The sequence below is a fragment of the Monomorium pharaonis genome, chromosome 5, assembly GCF_013373865.1.
Source record: "Monomorium pharaonis isolate MP-MQ-018 chromosome 5, ASM1337386v2, whole genome shotgun sequence".
Taxonomy (NCBI): domain Eukaryota; kingdom Metazoa; phylum Arthropoda; class Insecta; order Hymenoptera; family Formicidae; genus Monomorium; species Monomorium pharaonis.
Window position 1 is genome coordinate 23,037,717 of NC_050471.1, and position 25,737 is coordinate 23,063,453.

Consider the following 25,737-nt stretch of genomic DNA (forward strand, 5'->3'; position numbering starts at 1 on the left):
ATGTGGTTACGCAAGCCTGCACGCTCCGGATTATACATTTGTGACCTAAATTGCTTTTATAAGATGTTTTTTTGAGGTTAGAAAAAAATGAGCCAATTTAGCAATTCTGACCTTGAATTTGGATTCAGCGGGTCAAAATACATAAGGATAGACTGGTCTGGTTCGCCGGACCAACATTTAAAAAAAAATTTTTTTTTGAGGTTAGTAAATGCGAGCTAACTTTGCAATTCTGACATTGGATTCGGATTCAGCGGGTCGAAATACATAAGAATAGACTAGTCTGGTCCGCCGGACCAACATTTAAAAAAAATTTTTTTTTGAGGTTAGAAAATGCGAGCTAACTTTGCAATTCTGACTTCAGATTCGGATTCAGCGGGTCGAAATACATAAGGATTGACTAGTCTAGTCCGCCGGACCAACCACTTTTTTTTTGTGTGCCTGTGTTATTGATCGTATAAGCGGACATATCTCGAACAATTATTGCTTTAAAACATAAAGTCACTTTTTTCTCAAATATACATCAATTGTTGTACTCTAGATCATTTCTAAATCAATTATAACTCTTTTTATTTAAAAGCTGTTTCTCCACACAAATATCGACACAAATCATGTAAATGGAAAGCATCCCTTAAAACGCATTTAATTCAAGTGTCTCCACGTGACAAGAAATAACAACATGAAAAAGTGTACGTTCGTGTAAAGAGAACAGTACACATAAAATTATATTATTATTTGTAGTGTGAAAAAAATTCAAATAAACGTCTTATTAATAAATCCCTTTCTAAAAAAGGCGTGTCAACCATCGACATATAGAATCACTCTAAAGCAGGCGCGCGCTAACCTATCGCAATGCTCAGTCCATTCTATATGTCGATGGTGTCAACTGAGTGAATCGTTCGTATTGATGTCTTGAGGCCTCTTTTCTGCGACGCTGATTGATTCTCTCGCTTGCCTCGCTTCGCGTTGCGAGAGTAAGCGCGATTTAATTTTGACAGCTGTGAAGTTTAATTTTGACAGTCGCGTGACATTTTGTGACAGTTTGTTAAAAAAGTTAAGATTGTCGTTATAGAAGAGAGGAAGATTCTTTTTGGAAAAGGAGAAACGAGAAAAAAGAAGAAAAGAAACGAATAAAGAAGAAAGAAGGAAAAAATTAGGTAATAAATTAATGTATGTTTCATACATGTATGTTTGTATGTAAAAGAGAAAAGAATCCTAGGATAGAGAGAGGGGGAAAGAGAGAGAAGTACGTGCATTTGTGCGTGTGTACATTGTGAAATATCTTACTCGAACGAAAGAGTTTTGAAAGTTAGTTTTCTGTATTGATTTTTTTGTTATTTTTTAAATTTATTAATTTTTAAATGTGCACGCGTACGTGTGCGTGCATATGTGTACGTATTACATTATCATTTTATAACTAGCAATAATAGTTAATTAATTAATGTATATAAAGTTGCAAAAATGTTATCTTATTTCACATAAAAAGATACATGTAATTTCAAAGTATTTATTAATAATTGTAATTTTGTTTTTCAAACTATGTCGTCAATCCCTAATGCTAATTGAAGAAAAAAAAAACAAAAAGAAGAAGAGACATCAGAGTTCACAACATTTTGTTACATTTCAGTGTCAATGTCATACTGCTGTTTTTTTCTTTATGTGTATAATGTTTTTAATGAGAGAAGAAAATTAGGTAATAAATTAATATATGTAAGCATGTATATATATATATATATATATATATATATATATATATATATACACATATATATATTATATATATATATACATATACATATATATATATATATATATAATGTTTTTCCATTTAAATATCCTGTAAATAATACAGAATTGACATTTTAATATTGGATTACATTATGGAGTTAGAATTGATTTTAAGATTTCAGGTTAAAACTATTCAATTTGACTGATATGGAATTGGGCAATAATTGACAATTCTATATTCAGCTTGTGATTGATCTAAAATTGCTTTATTTTGTGGATATACTTAGACTTATAATAATTTACCAATATTCTTAATAGCGTTTATCAGTCCTGCAGGAATTTTGGAGATATTTTACTATCTGGGTTACCTTTCAAGACTAAAATTTACGTATGAATTAGAATCGAATTGCTTCATTACATTTTTGAACACAATGATTACCAGAGACAACAAGAAACTAATCACTATAAATTGGTACCGTAAACCTACTTCTTCTGAATGTTATGTAAATTTTTTTTCAAACCATCCACTTAGATATAAAACTAACACCATTATTAGTCTCATCAACAAGGTCATTTTACTTTCTGACCAAAGATATAATGAGAATATTATGATTGTCAAAAATATTTTAAAGAAAAATTGTTTTCCATCAAAATTGATTAATAAACATATTAATATTACACTTAATAAGCTCAAAAAACGGATCAATTCTGGTGATTACGGGCGTACCATTTGACTCAAGGACCTGTTCAATTATACGTCTTATTTTGAGGGCGTCAGCGAAGATATCGTTCGCACATTAAATAAATATGGGCTGAATTCTGTATTTAAAGTCCCCAAAAAACTTAATTGCTTGATAAAGAAAAAGACTCCCTCAATTATAAAAGAAGAACTGAGGTGGTGCACCACATAAAGTGCCATGATTGTAGCGTCTCTTACATTGGTCAAATAAAACGACACTTAGCAACACGTGTTAACCTTTAGAGAGTGATTGGGATTTGAGATCTTAGAACTTCCTTTGAAAATGACCCAAACTTGTGTCTTATATCGTGGGTTTATTATATACAAAGTTCCGATCATGGATTGAGCCGATATATTGACTTTTCGGCTATCAAAGGTAAGGAAAAAAAGTTTAATTTTTAATTTTGCCAATAAAGGTTTTCGGGCTTCGCCCGAAGCTGCTTATATGAGGGTTTTTGGGATCGCTGAATACAACAGGGACGCCAAATATAGAAATTTTTCACTCTTAACTTCATTATTCCTCTACGGAAAGAAACTACAGCGGATTACAGAAAATTATATTACAAGAATTACATAAAAGTATTACACGAAATTACAGGCTGAAGTATTGTATTGGGTTTATGAATTAATTCGGTCCGTTTTTTCTTCCAAAAAGACTTTAGTGTAAAAAAAATGAAAAAGTACACTAATCGAAGTATTTGCCATCGCTTGCTATTATTTTATTCCATCTGTCTGGCAGTTGTATTCCGTGACGGAAAAACTCGTCCTTCGAAGCGATCCATTCATTGAGCCACTTCTCTATTTCTTCATAATTGTTGAAGTGCTGGTCCGAAAGCCCGTATGCCTTCGATCTGAACAAGTGATAATAGGATGGAGCTATGTCTGGTGAATACAGCGGGTGAGATAAAATATCCTAGCCAAGTGCTTCCAAGGTGGTTTTTACAATCTGTCCAACATGTGGCCGAGCGTTATCGTGCTGGAAGATCACTCTTTGCATATTCCGGCCGCTTATTCTTCAATACGTTGTTTAAACGGATTAATTGTTGTTGGTAAACTACACGGTAGTGATGGTTTGGCTCTATTTTAATAGCTCATCATCGATTAGCGCCTGCAATTCCTCGTCCTCGAACTTTTTTGGCTGACCTGAACGAGGTTTGTCATCAACACTGCATACTTGTGCATGTTAATAAATGTACAAGTATACATGGACATACGATACATTGAAATTATCGTTTTACCTGACATATTTTAACGTTAACAAATTATACGGATAAACGATGTTGTCAACCGTTTATCCTACGCTGAATTTCAATGAGTCGAAACATCTCAAACTTTGACGAAAGCGTGATCGCTACGTATTCGCTCACGAGTTACATTCTCAAGATCGATCTTTAGTATCCATCTTTACGACGAGCATGTTGGCCTAACGCTTTGTCCAACGCATGATAAGCTACCCGGTTAGTGACAAAGTAAATTTTTCGCAACCTTGTACGATAAAAAGCTACGTCATTCATTACCTGCAGCAATACATGTGTCACGATCTTCGTATCGCGAAGATATATCGTGTACTGCATTATTATTAATTCGCTTAATCCTCTTGGCTCGGCGATTCAATACACATCAAACTCAATACATGGAACGTGCGCGATAAATAATTTCAAGAAAAATTTGTACAAATTGAACAATTATTTGACGATATTTGGTAAAACAATGGAAAAATAATTTGTTTTCTTTTATTTAAAATATATCATTTGAGTAGTAGAAAACAATTTTGTGATATCATTATTTTTCAAAAAGAATTAAAGATATTAGCTGAGTTTTTTGATATAATAGTTTTTTATTGAAAAGCATATTCACCTGGCGCTTTTTTTACAAGAAAGTAATTTTATTTAGATATCATGCATTTTGTAGTAGTTAAGCATCTTATAAACAATATGTAGAGGAGAGAAAGGAATTTTGAACCACATTTTATTTAAGTAACTCAGTAAATATTTGTGACCTAATTCTTGTCAGTACCTCTATAAAGTTCTATCAATCATGCAGAAGTTTTTCGGATATAATAAACATAATTAACAATTTTCTGAACAGGGAAAAAAGACTGAGGAACCTATAGAGGATATCGAACACTACCAACAAATCATTTTCTAAAAGATTAATGAAAACAAAGAATAAAAAAATTAACGCAGATAGTAATCGGCGAGTTTTTAGTATTTCTTTGACTTACATATCGGTTATTTTGGGTTTTAAATTGAAGAAAAATAATAGTATTGCAATGTTAAATTAAGAATTATTTTAATTATATTAATGCTTAAAAACATCTGTATTTATCATAATCTCATCTCTTCGCGAAAAACTCATAAAGAATTTGTTGTAAAAAATATTATCTCAATGATTTGAATATGGGTCTTCGTACATTCCGTGCAGGATTTACTTAGGCAGCACACAATATTTATGATAAATATTTATGATACATATTTATTTATATTTATTTTTTTAATGTTATATAAATATCTTATACTTTATGTGCGGTCATGGACAGAAAAGTTGTCTGATTTTTTGTTACAAGTTTTGGAACCTACTTCATTATGTGAAAGATGATAATCTCTGCTCAGCTATACGCGGTGATGCATTATTAAAGCAAAAAATTAGGTATAAGAATCGTACATGTTAATAAAGTTAGAATGTAACAACAAATATAGACAACAAATATAGATAAATTTTATAAATATAATTGTAGCTAATGAAACGTTATTTGCTAATGCAGTGTCGTGTAACAAACACGAAGAAAAAAGAAAGAAATATTTAAATAGAAAATAATAAATAAATAATCAGTGAATAATGTTATGTCATTAATTTTTTATTTATATTGATATAAAATTATTAAAATTTAATTATAATAACGAAATAATTATTATTATTATTTAGAATTTTAGAAAAGTACTACACAAAAGTCACAGTAATGTTTTTCTTCAAGTTTTCACATAACAAAAGTTCACACAAAACTGCGATCCTGCAAATGAGTTTTTTAATTTATATATTGATTAATTATGCGCATTATGTGCAATTATGATTGTATTATTCATTTATAGAACGAACAGTTTACTCCATTTGGGAATTAGAAATAGATTAAAAAACGTAGATATTTTTTGAGGATCCAAAAATCGACAATATCGTCTGATTCGCAAAATATTTGTAGTAGTACAGATATGAAGTTGGAAGCAATAAATACTCAAAATTGCCACCTTCGGATTCTTTGATATTTTTCTCTAAAATTATTATGTCAAATTTGAAGCAACGAATTTGTGTTTACAACGAGAATAATACATTACTATTCATATTTGTAGTACAAAATAGTGTTAGACAATAATTGACAGACCAACAGATTATAAAAGCTCTAAAAAGCAAGTCGCCTTTACATAGAGAGGGGATGCTTGACTTTATATATACGCATGTGTCACGGATTTCTCTCAGTACACGATTCCACACGTCCGCATGTGTTTCATAGTTTTTCTTAATTTATAAATCATTTAATCCTTCTAATCTGCGATTTATTCAATATGATTTCTTCGACGAGAACTCTTTCTCTTTTTACGCTGTTATTCACGCTGTTGTTATTCACACTAATGTTAGGTAAATTTATTCTTTCTTTCTCTGTCTCTTTCTATTTTATCTGTCTCTTTCTAATTTAAGTTCACTTTATGCTATTTAGAATTAAAAATAAGTGCAAAACTTTGGTATATCAAAAGTCATAATAATGTTTCTCTCCAAGTGCATACAAAACAAAAGTTTACGTAGAATGCTATAAGTTTTTAAATTTATATATTGATTAATAGCATTATCCGCAAATGCAATTTATTAGTTTGTAAAAGCTGTATTTGCGTATAAAAGTGATTGAAATATTGAATTAAAAAATTTGCCTTATATTTACACCAAAAAAGACGCAATTTGCAATATGGAATTACAGGATTAAGTTGTAACACTTACTACAAAAATAAAAGTTAAATGAAATTAAAAAAATAAAAATAATAACATTTAACTTAACTTACAAAGAAACTTCACAAATCCGAAAATTCAGATTTTTACTCAAATTTGGTATAAATGTAGAAGGATACAAGAATTTAAGAATTTTCAGTTACAGCTAAAAAAAGTTTGAAAAGAAAACTCCCAATTTAAAAGTAAAGACACCTTTTATCTTGTTCGGTGTATCTTATAAACTAAACAATTAAAATACTAAAAAATATTTTTAATAAAAATTCATAGTATAAATATTTTTATTTAACTGTGTTATTTATCTTCCAAAAATTTGTTTTCGGAATTTTTTTTGATAAATAATGCTTTAATGCTTATTTTAAATGCTTTTAAATGCTTATTAACTTTTAATTTAATCTTAATTCAATGTTTAATACTGAGTTAGTTCTTGTTTTAATTTCTTGTTTTGTAGCTTAACATAAATTTAATTTTATGAGTCATTAACCCTAGAATAGTAAACTTATTTTTTTAACTTCAAATGCCACACTGGATTATAAATGTACCACAAATGGTTTCCTTCCTAAGCGTTCTGCAAGCAGTCCATCCTTGAAGATGGACTGAAATCAATAATATTTTGCTGTATAAATTAATCTCTTCGTTTTTCCATGACAAAAGCGATGATGTAATCCAAGTTTGAGTTAAAAAAAAAGTTTCCCGTTGCAGAGTTATTCTTTTAACTTAATTTAATTTTAAAAAATTACTCATTAAATTTAATTATTTATACTAATATTAAACATTATGTTAACTTGAAGCTTGTCACAAACTGTTTCAAATTCTTTGAAAGTAATGTAGATATTATTTTTGTTAATTTAGATTCAATAAATTATCTCTATTTGTACTTTTTCCAATTTCTTTTTCAACAGTTATATTATTTAGTAAGAAACTATAACTAACAATTATGTAACTATTAATTGCTGGATTTTCTTGCAATATATATATTTTGGAAAGCAATTATGACTAGTATTCATAGTTAATTTTTATTTTAAAACCAGCTTAATATTTTATTATTAATAAATTAATGCTAATATATACGGCGCAAATAAGTTTTTCCCCTCATTTCACTGGTGATAAAGTATATCAGTTAAACTAAATCTCGATTTGAGCTTCAAGTTGTGAGCATTATTTAAGATAAGCGATATTTTGTTGTCACAACAAAAAATGCTCAAAGATATGTTCAGCTCAAGGTTTCGTTCGAGATTTAGCTCTATAATCTAGATGCACTTTTCATCTGAAATAAAAAAAAGAATTTACGGTTAATGTAAAACCTCAAAGTCGTTAAACGAGCAATAAATTTTGTTTTAAATGTTATCTATCATTATTAGACACAGCTAATTATCTATTGTTATTAGACACATCATTAGATAAAGAATTAAAGTATTTTATACTACTTTACATAAAAAAATTTTAAATAAAATAATTGAATATATATGCATTTATATATAAAGTTCATGAAATTATAACTAAAAAATATAGTTTTCTGCAATAAATATTGTTTATTTAAATGTACCCAGCAAACACAGAACATTGCAGCAACATTGCGGCAATTTTGTAATATTGCTGTAATGTTACTACAATGTTATAACATTGCCGCAATGTTGCTGTTTTGTTGTGTTTGTTGGGTATTTTATATTGTATTCTAGAATATATATTTTTATTTTATTAACGAATATTATTAAAAAATATAATAAAAGAATTTTTCAAAAATTAAAATGTTTTATTACTTCTTATCATTTAAATCATTTCCTCCTAAAATTAAAAATACAATTTTTAATTTTATTAATTGAATTAGATTTTATTTTTTAAATAAAATTAGATTAAATTAAATTAATTTTTTATCTAGTGTATAATTAGTTTATGTATTTTAATTTATTCATAAAATTTACTTTATGTACATATAATTTTATATTTCTCACTTATTTTTTTTGAACAGATAAGATTTATTAGAAAAGTTTTTTTTAACTATAGAAATTAATGTTAAAATATCCTCATTATTATATATTACAGAATATGCTGTTAAAATATAAAGTTTTATTTTAATTTATTAAAGCAAAACGCTCGAAAAAGAAATATATTTTAAAAAAAAAGTTAAAAACGGAATTATATAATTTTTTTACATATAATATGATTTGTCCAATTATTATACATATAAAAATATATTAGATTGTACATATAAAAATACATATAAAAATATATTAGAGTTAAAAAATTAATAGAAAAGATATTAAAAGTTAATTTTTTATAATCGTATCTCAATACTTTTATACAAAGAATAATGAGATAAATCAGCTGATGTAAAGATGACTCATGCATAAACCCATATACTTATGGTCCAAATGTAATTAAGACCATCTTAAATACCGTCTTAAGATATCACAAAGCAATTACAGAGTCATAATTAGTTAGCATCTTAACACATAACTTAAGGATGGCTGTTGAATGTCAAATCTCATGGGTTAAATTTAATTAAAGAATCAAATTCAGCGATTTAAAAATATAAGAATACTTCTTCCCCCTAATAGTTTCAGTTGTCAAAATTACAGTTTAGTACGAAAAGTGTTCATTCACTTTTATCATTTTAACGGTTATTTTTTGAGGTTACGGTTACTAAAGAACCCCGACTTAATGGGCTAAAACATGCTTTGGATTCGGATTCAGCGACTCTAAAAACATAAGGATATCATGGTCTAGTCCGCTGGAGATATAACTTTTTTTCTTTTAGTGTGTTTATGTTATTTACAAAAAAAACTGTATGCCTCATCTTTGTCGAGCTGGCCCCTTACCATGCAAAAATAAAAAAAACGAATAACGTTCCATACAGCACAGAAACTTTCAGCAACATTACTGCAATGTTACGATTACGAGTTACAATGTAATATTGCAGAGACGTTTCAAAAACATGTAATATCAATATTACGCCGAAATGTTCCAGTAATGTTGCAGAAATATTATAAAATTCCGAAAATTACATATTAAAAAATATGCATCAAGTGTTCCAATTACGTGTAACTTTGTGTAAGAAGACATTTGTAACATTTTTAAATAGTTTTGTTGGATTTGTGTGCAATATTTATACCAAGAATTATAATTTTTTTAAGATTTATAATAGAAACAGTAAATTAAACAATTTTTTAAATAAAAAAAATAAAATTATTATATATAAAAAATTTTTTTATTTGAAAAATTGTTCAATTTACTGTTCTATTATAAATTTCAAAAAGTGCAATTAATCAACTATAAATATTAATGCTAAGAAATTTATATATATGTATTCATTAATATTATTGCTTTTGACAATAACTAAAGTAATGCTACTTAATAAAAATAATGTTACTTAGATAATAGAATATTGTGTAATTTTATTTTAATAATATAGATTATTGTTATTTGCATATGAATTTTCACGCTGACTTCTCATTGCCTATTTATTATTAATACTTGTTAGAACATTCAGGAATCTTTTCTTTCAATTGTTAATATTAAATGTATTATATAATTCTTTTATGATTTAACAAAATTATTTTCACATAAATATTTAGCTATTTTTTAGATTTATTTTAAAAAATAAATCGTTTCCATGTATAATAGTATATCTTTGTGTGTGTTTACACTCACACGATTATTTTATATACATTATAGTAATGTCCCACCAAACATCAAGTTACATGTAACGTACCTGTTAGTTGTAATTTCCCACTCAACAATGTAATTGTAATATAACACGTATGTTATATTGCAATTATATTATTGAGTGGGAAATTACAACTAACAAGCACGTTATATGTAACTTTGTGTTTGCTGGGGTTAATGTTACTTTTTATGTTTTAGGAATATTTTTGTGCTCCATAGTTGCAGACGCTGAACAGGAGAGGTTCTACGTGCGGCATTATAAAACTAAAAACACTTTGCAGTTAATTTCGGTGGTATATATTTTATATACAGAGTGAAATCGGAGCAGTGTGAACGTATTTATGGAAAGATAGATGGGATTAAGGTGAATATAAAAGTCCACCATAGTTTTGGGAGCGTCCGAAATAGCCACGCGTAAATTTGACCACGTTCGAAATGGCCACGTTCGGAATGGCTACGAGAAATATTGCACAGAGTTCAATTTGCCCACGTTTGAAACGGCCATGTCCGAAATGGTCACGTTCAAAATGACCACGTTTGAAACGACCACGTTCGTAATGGCCACGTTCGAAACAGCCACGTTCGGAACGGCCACGTTCGAAATAACCACGTTCAAAATGGCCACGAGAAATATTGCACGGAGTTCAATTTGCCCACGTTCGAAACGGCCACGTCCGAAACGGCCACGTTCAAAATGGCCACGTTCGAAATGACCACGTATGTTTTATTTGAGCATGCGCAGCGGTCATATTCTCATGCTTCATGCACAAATGTGGCCAAGATCAAGCATGAGAATATGACAGCTGCGCATGCTCAAGTAAAACATACGTGGCCATTTTGAACGTGGCCATTTCAAACGTGGCCATTTTGAACGTGACCATTTCGGACGTGGCTGTTTCGAACGTGGGCAAATTGAACTTCGTACAATATTTCCCGTAGCCATTCCGAACGTGGCTCTTTCGAACATGGTCAAATTTACGCGTGGCCATTTTGAACATGGGCAAATTATATCCACTCGTTTTGGGATATCTCCAATGATAGTCGTGCTCCGCCACGCTTCTCCTTCTCTACTACTCCGATTTTACTCTGTGTATTATGTATAATATATATTGTTGTGAGTGAGACAGAGTTACTCCAATTCATATAATAAAATTAGAATAATATATATCAAACTCCTCAAGAAAGGTTTCATGTTATCGCGAAGTATCAAGTGACACATGCTTCGTGCGCTCCCGGCCGATCATCACATCGGCCAAGAGGCATCTACGGATTATTAAATCGATGTTGACTAAATAATTATTTAGTCAATATCTGTTGTATCTGTTACTGTGATAAATTCATCTTTGAAGAACTAAAGCAATAATAACTGTAAGACCATCAAATTATTAATGATTACATTCGACATCCTATGTAACTAAAATTAATAATTAAAGTGTTACAATCTAATGATAATAAAAAGAACGGAAACATCGCACTATCAACATGTAATTTTTAATGTTTTTATATTTTAAAAATACAAGAAATCATTCCAAAAAGATACGAAATATTTTTAATCTTGGGATATATTGTATCACAAAATATGAAAAGTAAACATAAGTATACAAGAATCAGTATTAATTATTTATTTTATTTTACACATTAGCAATTTCTCACCGATTTTAATGATTTTCAAATATGTTGTCAGGATCATTATTCTGAACAACTTTTTTCTGTATATGATACCGCCGATCGGCTTTAGTTTTTGAGTTATACACAAAAGTTTGTTTTTAATATTTGCTTCGATTTTATTAGTTTTAAACCAGGGAAAAAGATGAGGTGCAGGAAATGCATGGGCGGCGTACAGGGGGAGGGATTCGCCGCGCTCGGCATTTATTAAAAAATTATTAACACAAGTTTTATTATAATAATAATAGTAAACGTTGACAGTCTGCATAATCGAGAAGTACATTTAACCGACATTTCTTCGTGCGGTCTTACACACACACACATACACACACACACACATGCACGCGCGTGTTGAGAAATAACTACGTCAGTTTTAAGTCGTAATTTATCATTAGCAAAATACGCACCGTACTTTTACGCACTTCTGCCCAGGGCACCGCTACCGGCAGGGTAAATGTGGGAGGGGGGCCGAAGGCCCCCCCGTGTGTGTGTGTGTGTGTGTATATGACCATAGCAAAGAAGTGTCGATTAAGTGTACTTCTCGATCATGTAGACTGTCAATGTTTACAATTATTATTATCATAAAACTTGTATTAATGACTTTTTAATAAATGCTGAGTGCGGCCTAAAACCTTACAACATTACTCAAGATGATATATATGTGAAGGACATTGAAATCGGGGGTGGCTCCATATAATTACCATAACTTTTTGTGTATAACTCAAAAACCAAGGCCGAGCGGCGGTAACATGTATAGGAAAAAATTGTTCAAAATAATGACCTTGACAACATACTTGAAGATCATCAAAATCAGTAAGAAATCGCTAATGTAAATAATTATCCAAGAATCTTTCATGTAGTCGTAATTTTGACGACATTATCGTATCATAAGATAATAGCGAATACATTAAATTTATCGCATGCGTGAAACACGATTATCTTACAATTCAATGTGTGACAAGATATCTTAAATGATTGCATCTTTTCTTTCTTTACATATTTCGTTACATATTTGTATGTTTTTTGACACAGGGTGATTCAGAACGATCCAGGTGTCCCTACAATAACATATTCACGTCAGTGAACCTAGCATCCCCACCACTAAAAAGAGTTAGGAAATACCGCATAATTTTCTACTAATTATTTGCTAATTTTTTGCTCTAGTCCCGAGTTTTTTGCTTTTATCCGTTCGCAGGAGATTAAGATCAAAAGTAACAAATTTGAAGGAAAAAACTTAAAAAATACCTGAATTTGCCCTGCCCCAATTCGAAGACAAGATATCAGCCATAAGAAAATATCAATAAAATTAGATTCTTCGCAATAATTACACTTTTATCTCTGTTTTAAGTCTTTTTTTTCTTTGACTGCTTTTTTCTGTGACTGCAACGTTATACAAGTCTTGTATTTTCAAACAAAAAATATCACCGCAAAAAACAGTATAACGCGAATTTTAGCGATTATCGTACTTGAAGCTAGTTTTTTGATGCAGTTCCTCGCATTTTCGGGCAAAAGGCAATATCATCAAGGTATTCTATGATCAAAAAATTAAAAGAAAACACATTGATTTCACTTGCCGGCTAGGGCCGAAAATCAACTACTTTTTCCATGCTCCTTTGCTAATGTGTTCTGTCGTACCTTGAAAATATGGAAGAATCCAGCAAACTTTAGATATTTTTCCTCTAATATTCTCAAAATATTTCCATTATTTCAAAAATATATTTCATAGATATTCGTATCCTTCCCAGAATATTCATAGGATATCTTAGGAATCATCAAATGACCTCTCTTAAGTTCCACTTTTGTATACATTTCCAAAATATTCATATATTCACTCGTAATTCTTAAAATATTCTGTAAATAAAAATCTCCCATAAACAAAACGCAAAACGTAACGTGGAATTAAAAAGAAAAATAAGAGTTTAATGTGTTGTAAAAAACTAAATCTATGGCTATGTTCACAAAATCAATATGAAATCAGTGAAATGATACTCGTCCTGATAGAACATAAAAGTTTCTGCAACATTACAGAGACGTACACTGAAATACTTGAAAGTGTTACAGTTATATTGCGTAATGATTCTAGAATGTGACAATATACAATTGAGACATTCCCGAATCTTGCTGTGAACTTAACGAATACTACGATGTGTAAAGAATCCTTGAGCTTTGAATCACTCACTTTGCAAACACTGTCGATTTCTTGTACGAGCTTTATAAAACAAGTAAACAACCGGCACGCTGCATACAGTTACATGACACAGGCTGCGTTCCGTTTCAAATACTTTAGGGGACATTTGATGATTCTGTGAACATTCTTCTCTCATTGCAAATATACGGCAATTTTGGAATACAAACGGAATATCTCATAAATCTAAAGTTAGCTAGGGAAAGCCATCTTCTTTTTTGTTTTTCTTTTTCTTTTTCTTTCTCTTCATTCGGCGTTGTTGAGACTGACAATTTTATAGAAGAATTTTTTATTAGGATTACTTATATAGGAGAATTTCTTAAATTTGTGAAAATTGAGAAAAAACTAATGTTCTCTATAAGATATCATGTAAAGAAAATACATTTAGTCATATATGTATAAGAGTAGGTTCCAAGGAATATTTAAAGATTTGGTGAAGAATAAGGATTTAAGAAAAATAATACACAAAACAATTTTTTTTAAATCTTATCTTTAAAACATTCCTTTTATATCAGCTATAATTAATTTTTTGTATCTGAAAACTGCAGACCCGGAAAATTATTCAAAAACATTCAAAAATATCTCTAGAATAGCATTTTTTTAAAGCAAATTATTCATTTATATATATAGAAGACGTCGGTATTCATAGATATTCGATTCGGCAGTGGATTAAGAAATTAAACTAAGGTGAGCTGGGGCAAGTGCATACCCAAAAATTCAAAGTTTCTGTTTACTCTCCTCCTACAAGTTTCTAAATTTTTATGCATCATTGAAACTTTGGCAATATGACATCTAAATTGTATTTTATATATCCATAAAGTTATTTTTAGAAAAAAAATTAAGAGAAAAAATCTCACTTTAGAAAATTTTATTTCGATGGCGCACTTGTTCCGGTTTTAGAGCAAGTGCGACTCCGGCTATTACATCATGCACTGAAAAAAAAAAACAAATAGGATTGTTAATTACAGATATAACCCACATAGAAATTGGCATCCAGTGGATGTCCAATGGACGTCCATTAAACCTCCATAGATCCATGGAACGTCTATGTCCATGGTGGAAGTCAGATGGACGTCCATTAGAGGTCTAGTAAACTTCCTTAGCTCCATTGGAGGTTTACCTCCATGGCGGAAGTTAGCTAGACGTCCATTAGGGATCCAGTAAACTTCCATGGCTCCATTGAAGATTTATCTCCATGGCGGAAGTTAGACAGACGTCCATTAAAGATCCGGTAAACGTCCATAGCTCCATTGGAGGTTTACCTCCATGGTGGAAGTTAGATAGACATCCATTAGGGATCCATTAAACATCCATAGCTCCATTGGATGTTTTCTTCCATAGTGGAAGTTAGATGGACGTTTATTAGGGATCCACTAAACTTCCATAGCTCTATGGAACATTATTTTTATGATGGAAGTTAGATAGACATCCATTAGGAATCCATTAAACATCCATAGCTCCATTGGATGTTTTCTTCCATAGTGGAAGTTAGATGGACGTCTATTAGGGATCCACTAAACTTCCATAGCTCTATGGAACATTATTTCCATGATGGAAGTTAGACAGACGTCCATTAAGGATCCATTAAACTTCCATAGCTCTATGGAACATTTACTTCCATGATGGAAGTTAGATAGACGTCCATTAGGTATCCATTAAACTTCCATAGCTGTATGGAACATTTATTTTTATGGTAGAAGTTAACCCAGACAACACGCTTGTCAGAATGAAAACTTTAAGAGAACTTTTTAAAGAAAACATTTAGATATCTTGGAAATGATGTCCAAATGGTAACATTTATCAGAGACGTCTGCTAAGAGAGGTCTTTGAGATATCTCATGGAAGAATTTCATTTAAGTTTCTTGAAAATGTTATCCTTATGATATCAGCTTAATATCTCATAAAAGATATCACAATGCTGTCCGATTTTTGAGCCGTCCATGCGCGTCGTAGTTGACTCAGAAATCAGACAACACTATAACATCCTGAATGAGAGATCCATTTGATATTAAAAAAAAATTATTATAAAGATAATGTTTTCAAAAATAACGGTTTGTCTACAATTACTGCGCACAAAAAAATGCACAAAATCTAAATTTATCATGTACTGAATACAAAAACAGAATAATAAGTGTACTATTCAATTTTTCTTAGAATATATGATCTATATAGTTAAAATTATCTAATTAACTATTTGAACGCTTCAAAGTATTAATGCTAAATAGATCGCAATTTCCATCAAATTATTAAGGTTATGGAAAAAGAAATTTAACAATGAAATTAATAAGTAAATAAATTAATGCTATTTATTTTTAATGTTTTGCAAAATTTAATTGCTTTTATAAAAAATAATATAATTGCGTCAGTTTATAACATATATGTATATGTGGACAATAACAAGTACCCATATCGATGAGTCAAATTGGCATAGCGGATAGAGTACAAGGTTCGTAATCCTAAGGTCCCGGGTTCAAAACCAGAGGCAAGTAAGAATAAAATAAAATTATATAATTTAAATTTAATTAATTAATAAAAATTTGTCCTAAATTTAGTATGTACTGTTGATAAAAATAATTTAAAAGAAATAAAATTTTTATTTTAAATTTTTATTTTGTCAATCATCTATCGAAGCTCCATGAAGCTTCTACTAATGATCCACGAAACGTCCGTCAGTCATCCATCGAGGCTCCGTGAAGCCTCTATTAATGATCCACACAACGTCTAATAGACCTCTTTGACGACCTCTAATGAAGATCTAATGGACGTCCACAATGCGGAACTGTGGATTTCTAATGGCTCTATATTGGACGTCTAATGGACGTCCACTGGAAGTTTATACTTCCATGGCAGACGTCCATTAGACATCTACTGGAGGTTTTATTTCTATGTGGGAATGTTAACTATAAAAAGTACGAGTTTTATTCTTTCCACGTTAACTGATGACAAATGTAAGCAACGTAACTTTCACAACTTGACAACAAAGTTTTTTTAGTGTTGACTGTTTACTACTGTTTAACTGAGGTTACTGATTGACAATGGCGAGCGTTTTAACGATGAAAATTTGCACGATTGCATCTACTCAACATACGGCTAAAGCGCACTCTATGTCATTTTCTCTGCAACGTTATACAAGCCGATTGCGCATTTACCCCGAGGTCGCACTTGCTCCTGTTCACCGTACAAAAAATTAATATAATACTCTTGAAATCTTCATTTATTTATAGAAATAAACTAATTAAAGCGTCAATGTTTTATACATAAATTCTCATGAATTTTTATATAAAATTAACATCTTTTGTTGATCATTATTACTAATTTGTTTTAAGGAACAAAATTAAATCGTGTAATATATATGATATTTTGTTTGTAGGTAATAAGACATGGAGATAGAGCACCTTTGAATACTTATCCAAATGATCCTTATATCAACAACAGTATGGAACCCTATGGTTGGGGTCAGCTAACAGATGTAAATATTTTACTTTTTTCTATGTTATAGCATAGAAGATATATACAGCATTAAAGTTTCTTCAGAGTATTTCAGAAATATTTCAACTGAAGAAAGAATTTCAAAAGTTACAAAATATGTTTAGAACATTTTAAAAATAGCTTTAACCAAAAGCAAAATGTTTGCAATTCTTGCCTTTAAGGATGTATCGGACTGAAGTTTAAAATGGTACAAAGTTGCTAAAAATTTGTGAAATTGTTTTTTTAGTTTCCTTAATGTACTGCAAAAAATTGAAAACGCATCCACTAAACGGTTGCTGAGTTATAACTATTTTAATTTTCACTGATTTTATATGGTACCCTTTTCTATCTTATGGAAAAAGACGATCTTGACGGATGAAACAGCTAAAAAAATATAGAAGAAATAGTACCAGTGTTTTGAATTTTTTTGTACATCTAGTATATAAATCGATGAAAATATCTACCAAGTTTTAATTGTTTTTACTACACCGTTTTAAAGAAATAAAATATAACTTGAGATAATTGTGCATTTTCACTGTCAAAAGTTTAAACTCATAAATGAAAAAAATCGCAAATACGTGAAAAATACCTCTGTAAGAGTAAATAAGACTCCAACTATCGTTCAAGTTTCTTACATCTAGATTTACTATGCGTTAGGCGTAGATATTTAAGTATTTCAAATTTCATGCACTTTTATCTAAGATTGTATATCCGATACACCCTTAAGAGAATATCGGTCTCAGAAAGGCAAAAAAAATGTTTTTCAACAATTTTATTTTTAAAGAAAACAAAGAGGAATCTTTTTGAAATTTTTTAGCTATATTTTTATATTATAATTTAATTACAAGAAAAAAAATTTTTTTTTAATTGATTTATACAATTTATTATATAAATATACTTTATCAAAAAAGTGCTGAAAATTGCTGGCGGGCGTGATTCTGGTGAATGGATTGTCTGAAAAAAAAAAAAAGATTATTAATCTATGGGTAATTAAATGGCTGTAGTACTCATACAGCACCAAAGTTTTCAGAAACGTTACAGAAACGTTGCAACATTACAAGTTGCAGTGTAATATTTCAGAAATCTTACAGAGAACATGCAATTTCTGTACACATACAATTTCTGTAGACATACAAGTTCATGTAACATTTTACCAAAATGTTTCATGAAGCTGAAACTAGCCGCCACGTAGCCGCCAAAGTGGCTTAAACAATTTTTTATTCGTTCATCTAATTGAGAAGTATGAACATATTCCATGAATGTGAATTTGATTCCCCTTTCCTTATTATCACCATGTAAAATTGGCAAAGTTTTTGGACATATATCTCCAGAACCAAACAGTAAAAAAGTTTGAAATTTTGCAGATACATTCTAGAATCGTTAATCTTTCATTTAGGCTCAGTTCCACAACTCACGGTTAAATTAACTGGCCAATTATTCCATTGGAATTGACCAATCGTATTTGTTAATTTTGCTTAACGACAAATACGATTGGTCAATTCCAATGGAATAATCTTTTTTCTGGGCTATCTATATTTAACCTAAATGCAAGAACCTTAAATAGTCCAAATAACAGTTCTCTACACGTTACACTAATAGACGTTACACTAAATGACCTCTTTTTAACATCTTCCTTTGTTTTACAAATTGGACTTAATTATAAATAATTAAATTAGAAAGGAAGAAAGTACCAGTACAATCAAGGATTGTTTTTGCGAAAACGTTACGATGATTTCTTGGGGTCAATATATCACCCTGACATATTTTATTTACAATCTACCGCTTATGATCGTACGAAAATGTCAGGCATGCTGGAGGCTGCTGCTCTATGGAAACCTAACAGTAAACAAATGTTCGAACTTGGTCTACCTTGGCAGCCAGTCACACTGCACTATCAAGAATTTAAAAAAGATACGGTAAAGCATTTTTATAAAGATTTGACCAAGGTCCGTCGATAGACAGATGGCGCTAAGTAAGATTTTGACACTCGCTTCAATAAGCTATTTGGACTAACTCTGGCGACGACCCATAAGCTCAAATGCTGTAATTTACACACACTACAGATATGACCCAAGTTACAACGCGCACTAATACAACTCCATGTCCGAAAAATAACTGACCATACGAAGACCTTTTACTTAGCGCCATCTGTCCATTGACAGACCTTGGATTTGGCTAGATAAGTCGATCTTTCTTAAAGGCCATTGCACGTACATTTCCGTAATCGTAACCGTTTGAACAATCATACTGATCGAATTAACCAATCGTACCCTGGTGAAAATGTAAAATCGGAGCGTAAGTCGAATGTAAAGGGAGAGTAATAGAAGCGTTAACAAAGACTTACGCTCCGATTTTACATTTTCAAAAGGGTAATTGTCCAATTTCTTATGTTAACAATTACAGAAATGTACGTGCAATGGCCTTAAGAAAACTGGAGAGTCAAATCGCTAAAAATCATACTTCTTTTTGACAATTGCTTGTGATGAACTGAATAAGTGTACAAAAGTGTAATTTTGAGAGATACAGTATAGGTAAATAGTAAAAAAAATTTTTTATTAACAAGTATTTATATAATGTACAGAATGTTTGGGGGAGCGGTGCACTTGCACACGGTTCAAATGGACACGGTGCTTTTGGACACGATATCTTGCGCATAGTTCAAATGACCACGGTGCATTTGCACACTGTGCATTTGAACACAAAAAAAATTTTATTAAAAATGTACACCATGTTACATGCACACGAAAAATTTGGCCACCAGATATTTGCACACGAAAAAATGCCCACAGTTCACTTGGACATGTAAAAATTGCACACCATTCATTTGCACATGAAAAGATGCACAGCGATCATTTGCACACGGAAAGATGCGCACTGATTATTTGCACACGGAAAGATGCACACTGATCATTTGCACACGGAAAGATGCGCACTGATCATTTGCACACTGAAAGATGTGCACCAATCATTTGCATACCGTTTATTTGCACACCGTTCAGTTGCACACTGTTTATTTGCACACCGTTCAGTTGCACACCGTTCAGTTGCATACCGTTTAATTGCACATCGTTCAATTGCACACCGTTCAATCAAACGCATATTAAATATTCATACATTATGGCTGCGTTTGCAATGTGTACATGGGTTAGCGACTTGGACGGAGTGGATGCGGAAGGGGGGCCAAAGGCCCCCCTTGCACCCCTCCGTGTGTGTGTGCGTGTGCGTGTGTGCGTGCGTGCGCGCGCGCGCGCGCGCGTGTGTGTGTGTGTGTGTGTGTGTGTGTGTAAAGCATTCACTGCACCACATGAGTTTGCGACTTAAATAATGTGCAATTGAACGGTGTGTAACTGAGCGGTGTGCAAATGATCAGTGCGCATCTTTCCGTGTGTAAGTGAACAGTGTGCATCTTTCCGTGTGCAAATGATCGGTGCGCATTTCTTGGTGTGCAAATGAGTGGTGGACAAGTGAACGGTGCAAATGAATGGTGTGCAATGAAGTGAGCGGTGTGCAAATGAATTATAGTGTACAACTTTTATGTGTCCAAGTGAACGGTGGGCATTTTTTCGTGTGCAAATATCCGGTGGTCAAATTTTACGTGTGCATATAACTGGTGTACATTTTTAATAAAATTTCTTTTGTGTCCAAATGCACCGTGTCCAAATACACCGTGACCATTTAAACCGTGCGCACGATATTGTGTCCAAAAACACTGTGTCCAAATGCACCGTGTACATTTGAATCGTGTCCAAGTAAGTGCCATCCCATGTAACATACATGTATGTTACACGCTACATAACGCGTTACCTCGTGATACTTGATATTAAGGTATATGAGATATATATGTTACATTACTGTGTTTTGTGGGTCTATACTGTTGCATTTGTGCGGACAATTTGATGACAATTTGCATTAAACAAAGCTACTTTGTGTTTGTCATCAGTTTTTCATCAATGCTCTTAATTAATTGACAAATCTGCTTGCTGTTTACCATTATTTCTGACATTGGTGAGTTTTTGCTAGAATTATACGTACAGTATTTGTAATATCAAAGTTTGTTTCACATCTGCTGCATTTCGGTAATTAGAATCTATTGCCAACATTTGCCTCTTCAGAAATACTCAGGTAGCAAACACAAGTCATTTTGACGTCAAATTATTTTGGTCATTCCCTGATCATTATTGACGTCACTAATTGACATCTTAATGACGTTAAAATGACGGTCTAATATCACAGACTGTTGACGTCATAATAAAAACGACATTTTAACGTCATTTTTATGACTATCACAGGTAGTAAAAGTCGCCGTTATTTTGACGTTTTAGAAAATATTTCGGATACATGTCCTATAAATGCAGCACTTGCATTGTGAAAATATTGAAATAACATAATTATAATGTAAACAAAATAAATTTACGTTGTTTCTCAGCAAGCATCGTTATCCCTACCACACCATAATCACATCTGGCATTGCCCAACTTCTGCGGTCACCCATCCAACTCTGAACCGCCGCGCGCCGTCACATTGCTTGACTTCGAAGATCGTACGCAACCTAGCATCTTGCAATAATTCATAAACACTTGATGCTCATGAATACATATTTGTTATAGATCAGTTCAATAGATGTCAGAAACATGAAACGTATAGTTAAATAATATTTATAAATAAATATTAATCTATAGTTTTTTTACTGATTTTTACACATGCAAAATAACATGTGGAATAACTAATAAAAATATTTTTTTGTTTTGTTCTTTTGATAAAGCTAAATTATATCCCAGACAGCACACAATATTTATAAAATATTTACAAAATATTTATAATATTTATTTGAATATTTTATAAATATTTATCTAAATATTTTATAAATATTTTTGTGGTCTTAGATTTGACAGATCATAAAGATTTATTATAAATATTATAAAAATATTTATGAAATATTTATAAATATTTACAAAATATTACTTGTACAAATCTTTATTTTTTATTTACCATAAATATTGTATAAAATATTTAGTCTATATTTTAATAAGATTTTTTTCTTCATGTACTATATATAAAATATGTATAAAATATTTATATATTATAATATTTTTAAAACAAATATTAAAAAATATTTATAAATATTTATAAATATTATTTATCATAAATATTGTGTGCTGTCTGGGATAATTCTAAATATAGAGATTGATGGTGATTAATATATATAGTCTTTGGAATCAATAGTTTTTTTTATGTTTGTTTATATGTTTATATGTTGGATTATGTTCATACAAATTAATAAAAAATAAACGCATAAAATTCAAATTATTATATTTGATAACCATGGCTACGGTCCATTTGACGCTACAAACGTTTCGAAGCATTCTTTGATTGGTCAATTAAACGCTTTAAAGCATTTGTAGCGTCAAGTGGACCGCAGCCCAAGAAGCAGGATCGAATTAATACGTCATAATAACGTCACGGAATGACGGCAAAAAATAGGACCAAAATATTACGTCATAAAGATGTCATTAAACAACGTCAATATGCCGTCATTGCATTTAAATGTCATGGTCGCATTTTGGTTATAGGACATCATTCGTACCAATATGACCAAAATTTGACGTCAAAATGACTTGTCTTTGCTACTTGGGATAGTTATCGGGGAATATTATTACAATTAAGAAGCGGAACTGTAACCGGTAAAAAACGAAAAAAAAAAACCGGAATTAAAATGATTTTAGGTTCTTGTATTTGCGAAGAAATCGAAATTGAAACCGGAATTAGTTTTCAAATATTTTTATTAAACGGCCGTAACCCGAATCGTAATTTGATTCGGATCCCTGGTCATGTGTTTTGTGTTGCAATGTTTATACAGGATATCCCAAAACATGTGGGTCAACGCTCGTAAAAAGGTAGATGGGGGATCGAGATGAACATAAAAGTCTAATATTGTCTTTGGTTAGGTTTTGAGTTAGGTCTTGGGTTAGGTCCACCAATAATCGAGGTATTAATTTTTCAAATTATGCAAATGAGAGCGTGCCGAGGGAAAAGCTCGATCCGCTCAAGCCATAACACGGAAGAAAAAATCTATCGTGAATGTATGATAAGCTTTTATTAATTTACTGTTCACAATTACGATAGAAATTAACCTGGGTAGCAAGATGTCGTCTAATTGACGTCATTTTTTGGTCATTTTATGACGAAGCAGACGTCATAAGATGTCGTCCAAATGTCGTAAAACTGACGTACATTTATCTCATCTTAACGACGTTATGTATTGACGTCAAATATACGTTATTATTTTCATATTATTGACATCATTTTCAAGAAGCTACCCAGAGAACATTATGACGTCTTAAAGACGTCTAAAAGACGTCTTATATTTCTATAAGACGTCTTATAAAACTATCAGAAAGACGTCTTTTAGACGTCTTTAAGACGTCTTATGACCCGATTTAAGACGTTTTTAAGACGTCTAAAAGACGTCTAATTTTTTTTATTTATGACGTTTTTGAGACGTCTTATATAAAAATTATTTTAGACATCCCTGGCGAAAAAATTTCTACAAAATTCTAAAAAACTACAAAAATTTACAAAAGTGTTCCAATTCTGGCATTTTTTTGTAGTTTTTACAGAAAAATGCTAAATTTGAAACACACTTTTGTAAATTTTTGTAGTTTTTTAGAATTTGTAGAAAATTTTTCCGCCAAGGATTCCAAAAGCTAGGTTTATTATTTTTTATTTTTTATTATTTTAAACAAAATACTTTATATTTATATTTCATTATTTTTATTTTATTATTAAGATAAGTTTTTTTTATAAATACAAAATTTTATATTATATATTTCAATTTTATGTTTTCGTGATTGGAAATTACAGAATTTTACAGAGATACTGGATTCAGTCACATATTTTACAGCAACTTAAGCGCAACACTATTATCGTCCGGTTTATTAATTGTCAAAAACTGTTGTCAGAAAGGTTAATTATTTCCAATAACAGCCTACACACGCGATACGTACGAGAGTTAAAAAGTTGTGTTGTATTAACGTATCCACACTCGGCTGCGTTACACAGCAAACCAAGACAAAACGTCCCAACACACACGCGATACGTGCAAGAGTTCAAAAATTGATACGGGATAAGCACGTCGATCGACTTGATCGCATCACACGGCAGATTTGGTTATGTGCGTCATTCGACGTCTTAAAAACGTCTTTCTCAGACGTCGTAAAGACGTCTAAATGGCGTCTCAAAGAATGTCTTAAAAAAGACGTATTTTAGACGTCTTAAGAGAGACGTCTAAAATAAGACGATTTTAAGACGTCATAAAGACGTCTTTTGGTAAAGTCTCAAAGACGTCTCTTTTAAGACGTCTTAAAGATGTCTTTTAGACATGCGTGTTGTCTATATAGTGTCGTACATTCGACGGCATTTTATTTTTTATTTACCATAAATATTGTATAAAATATTTAGTCTATTTTTATGGCAAAACATAGATTTTTAGATTACATCTAATAATAAAGACGACATTTTAATGTCATTTTTATGACTATCCCAGATAATAAAAGCTGCCGTTATAAGCATATCTTACGGGTCGACGCGCAGTGAGAGGAGGACAGTGGGCGGTGACAACAAAATCGGTCTAAAATGTGCAAGTAAATGACAGCTCTAAATAAAGTATACATGTTTTACTTCATTTTGCAGAGTTAAAAATGTATTCTACAACAAAAAGTGAGAGAATTAACTCCATATGATTAAAAAATCACTCTAACTCGAGTGATTCAACTATAGTCACTCAATTTTTTGAGTAAATTATCACTCTAAGAAATTTAGAGAGTACAATCAAGAAACTGCCATTTTTGTTTTATTCAGTTTGTCACAAAAAATTATTTTTAGATAACTCTTCTAGATAATTTTAATTTAAATACATATAACATGTTCAAATTATGACGGTAGCTTTTGATATCGTAATCTAATATAGTTGAAATAAAAGATCACGAAACTCTGTACAGCAAAAACTATTGTCATAGACAACTTATAAATCTTCTAGCTCATGTTACCGTGGTACATGTGCCCTAGATATGCACAGCTACGCTCTTCAGTAAATGATTTGCCGGAAATCCGGAAAGTGCACCAGGACAATAAGCAATTATTTAGAGAGCTCTCAAACTTCACAGGAATGCCATTTATGACAGTCGACCATATTACCTCGTTTTATGATATGTTAATAGCTGAGGTAGTTCATTTAATATTTTTTTAATACTAATCAAACACATCAGTGTTCCTCTGTGAATTATAACTAATATATGCTGTC

At 31.1% G+C, this 25,737-nt stretch overlaps 1 protein-coding gene across 5 annotated transcripts in view; it reads left to right on the plus strand.

Annotated features, from left to right (window-relative positions):
• The first annotated feature begins 374 nt into the window (after positions 1-374).
• The window catches only part of LOC105838694 (prostatic acid phosphatase), a 28,520-nt gene continuing 3,157 nt past the window's right edge, over positions 375-25,737 (plus strand). Inside the window, exons 1-5 of one of the 5 annotated variants that reach the window (XM_036287347.1) lie at positions 4,293-6,094; positions 10,319-10,413; positions 17,341-17,439; positions 19,115-19,354; positions 25,474-25,659. In XM_036287347.1, the coding sequence (XP_036143240.1) occupies positions 6,022-6,094; positions 10,319-10,413; positions 17,341-17,439; positions 19,115-19,354; positions 25,474-25,659 (693 nt within the window). In that variant the 5' untranslated portion in view covers positions 4,293-6,021. The other 4 variants (XM_036287351.1, XM_036287348.1, XM_036287352.1 and 1 more) reach the window with 4 other exon arrangements.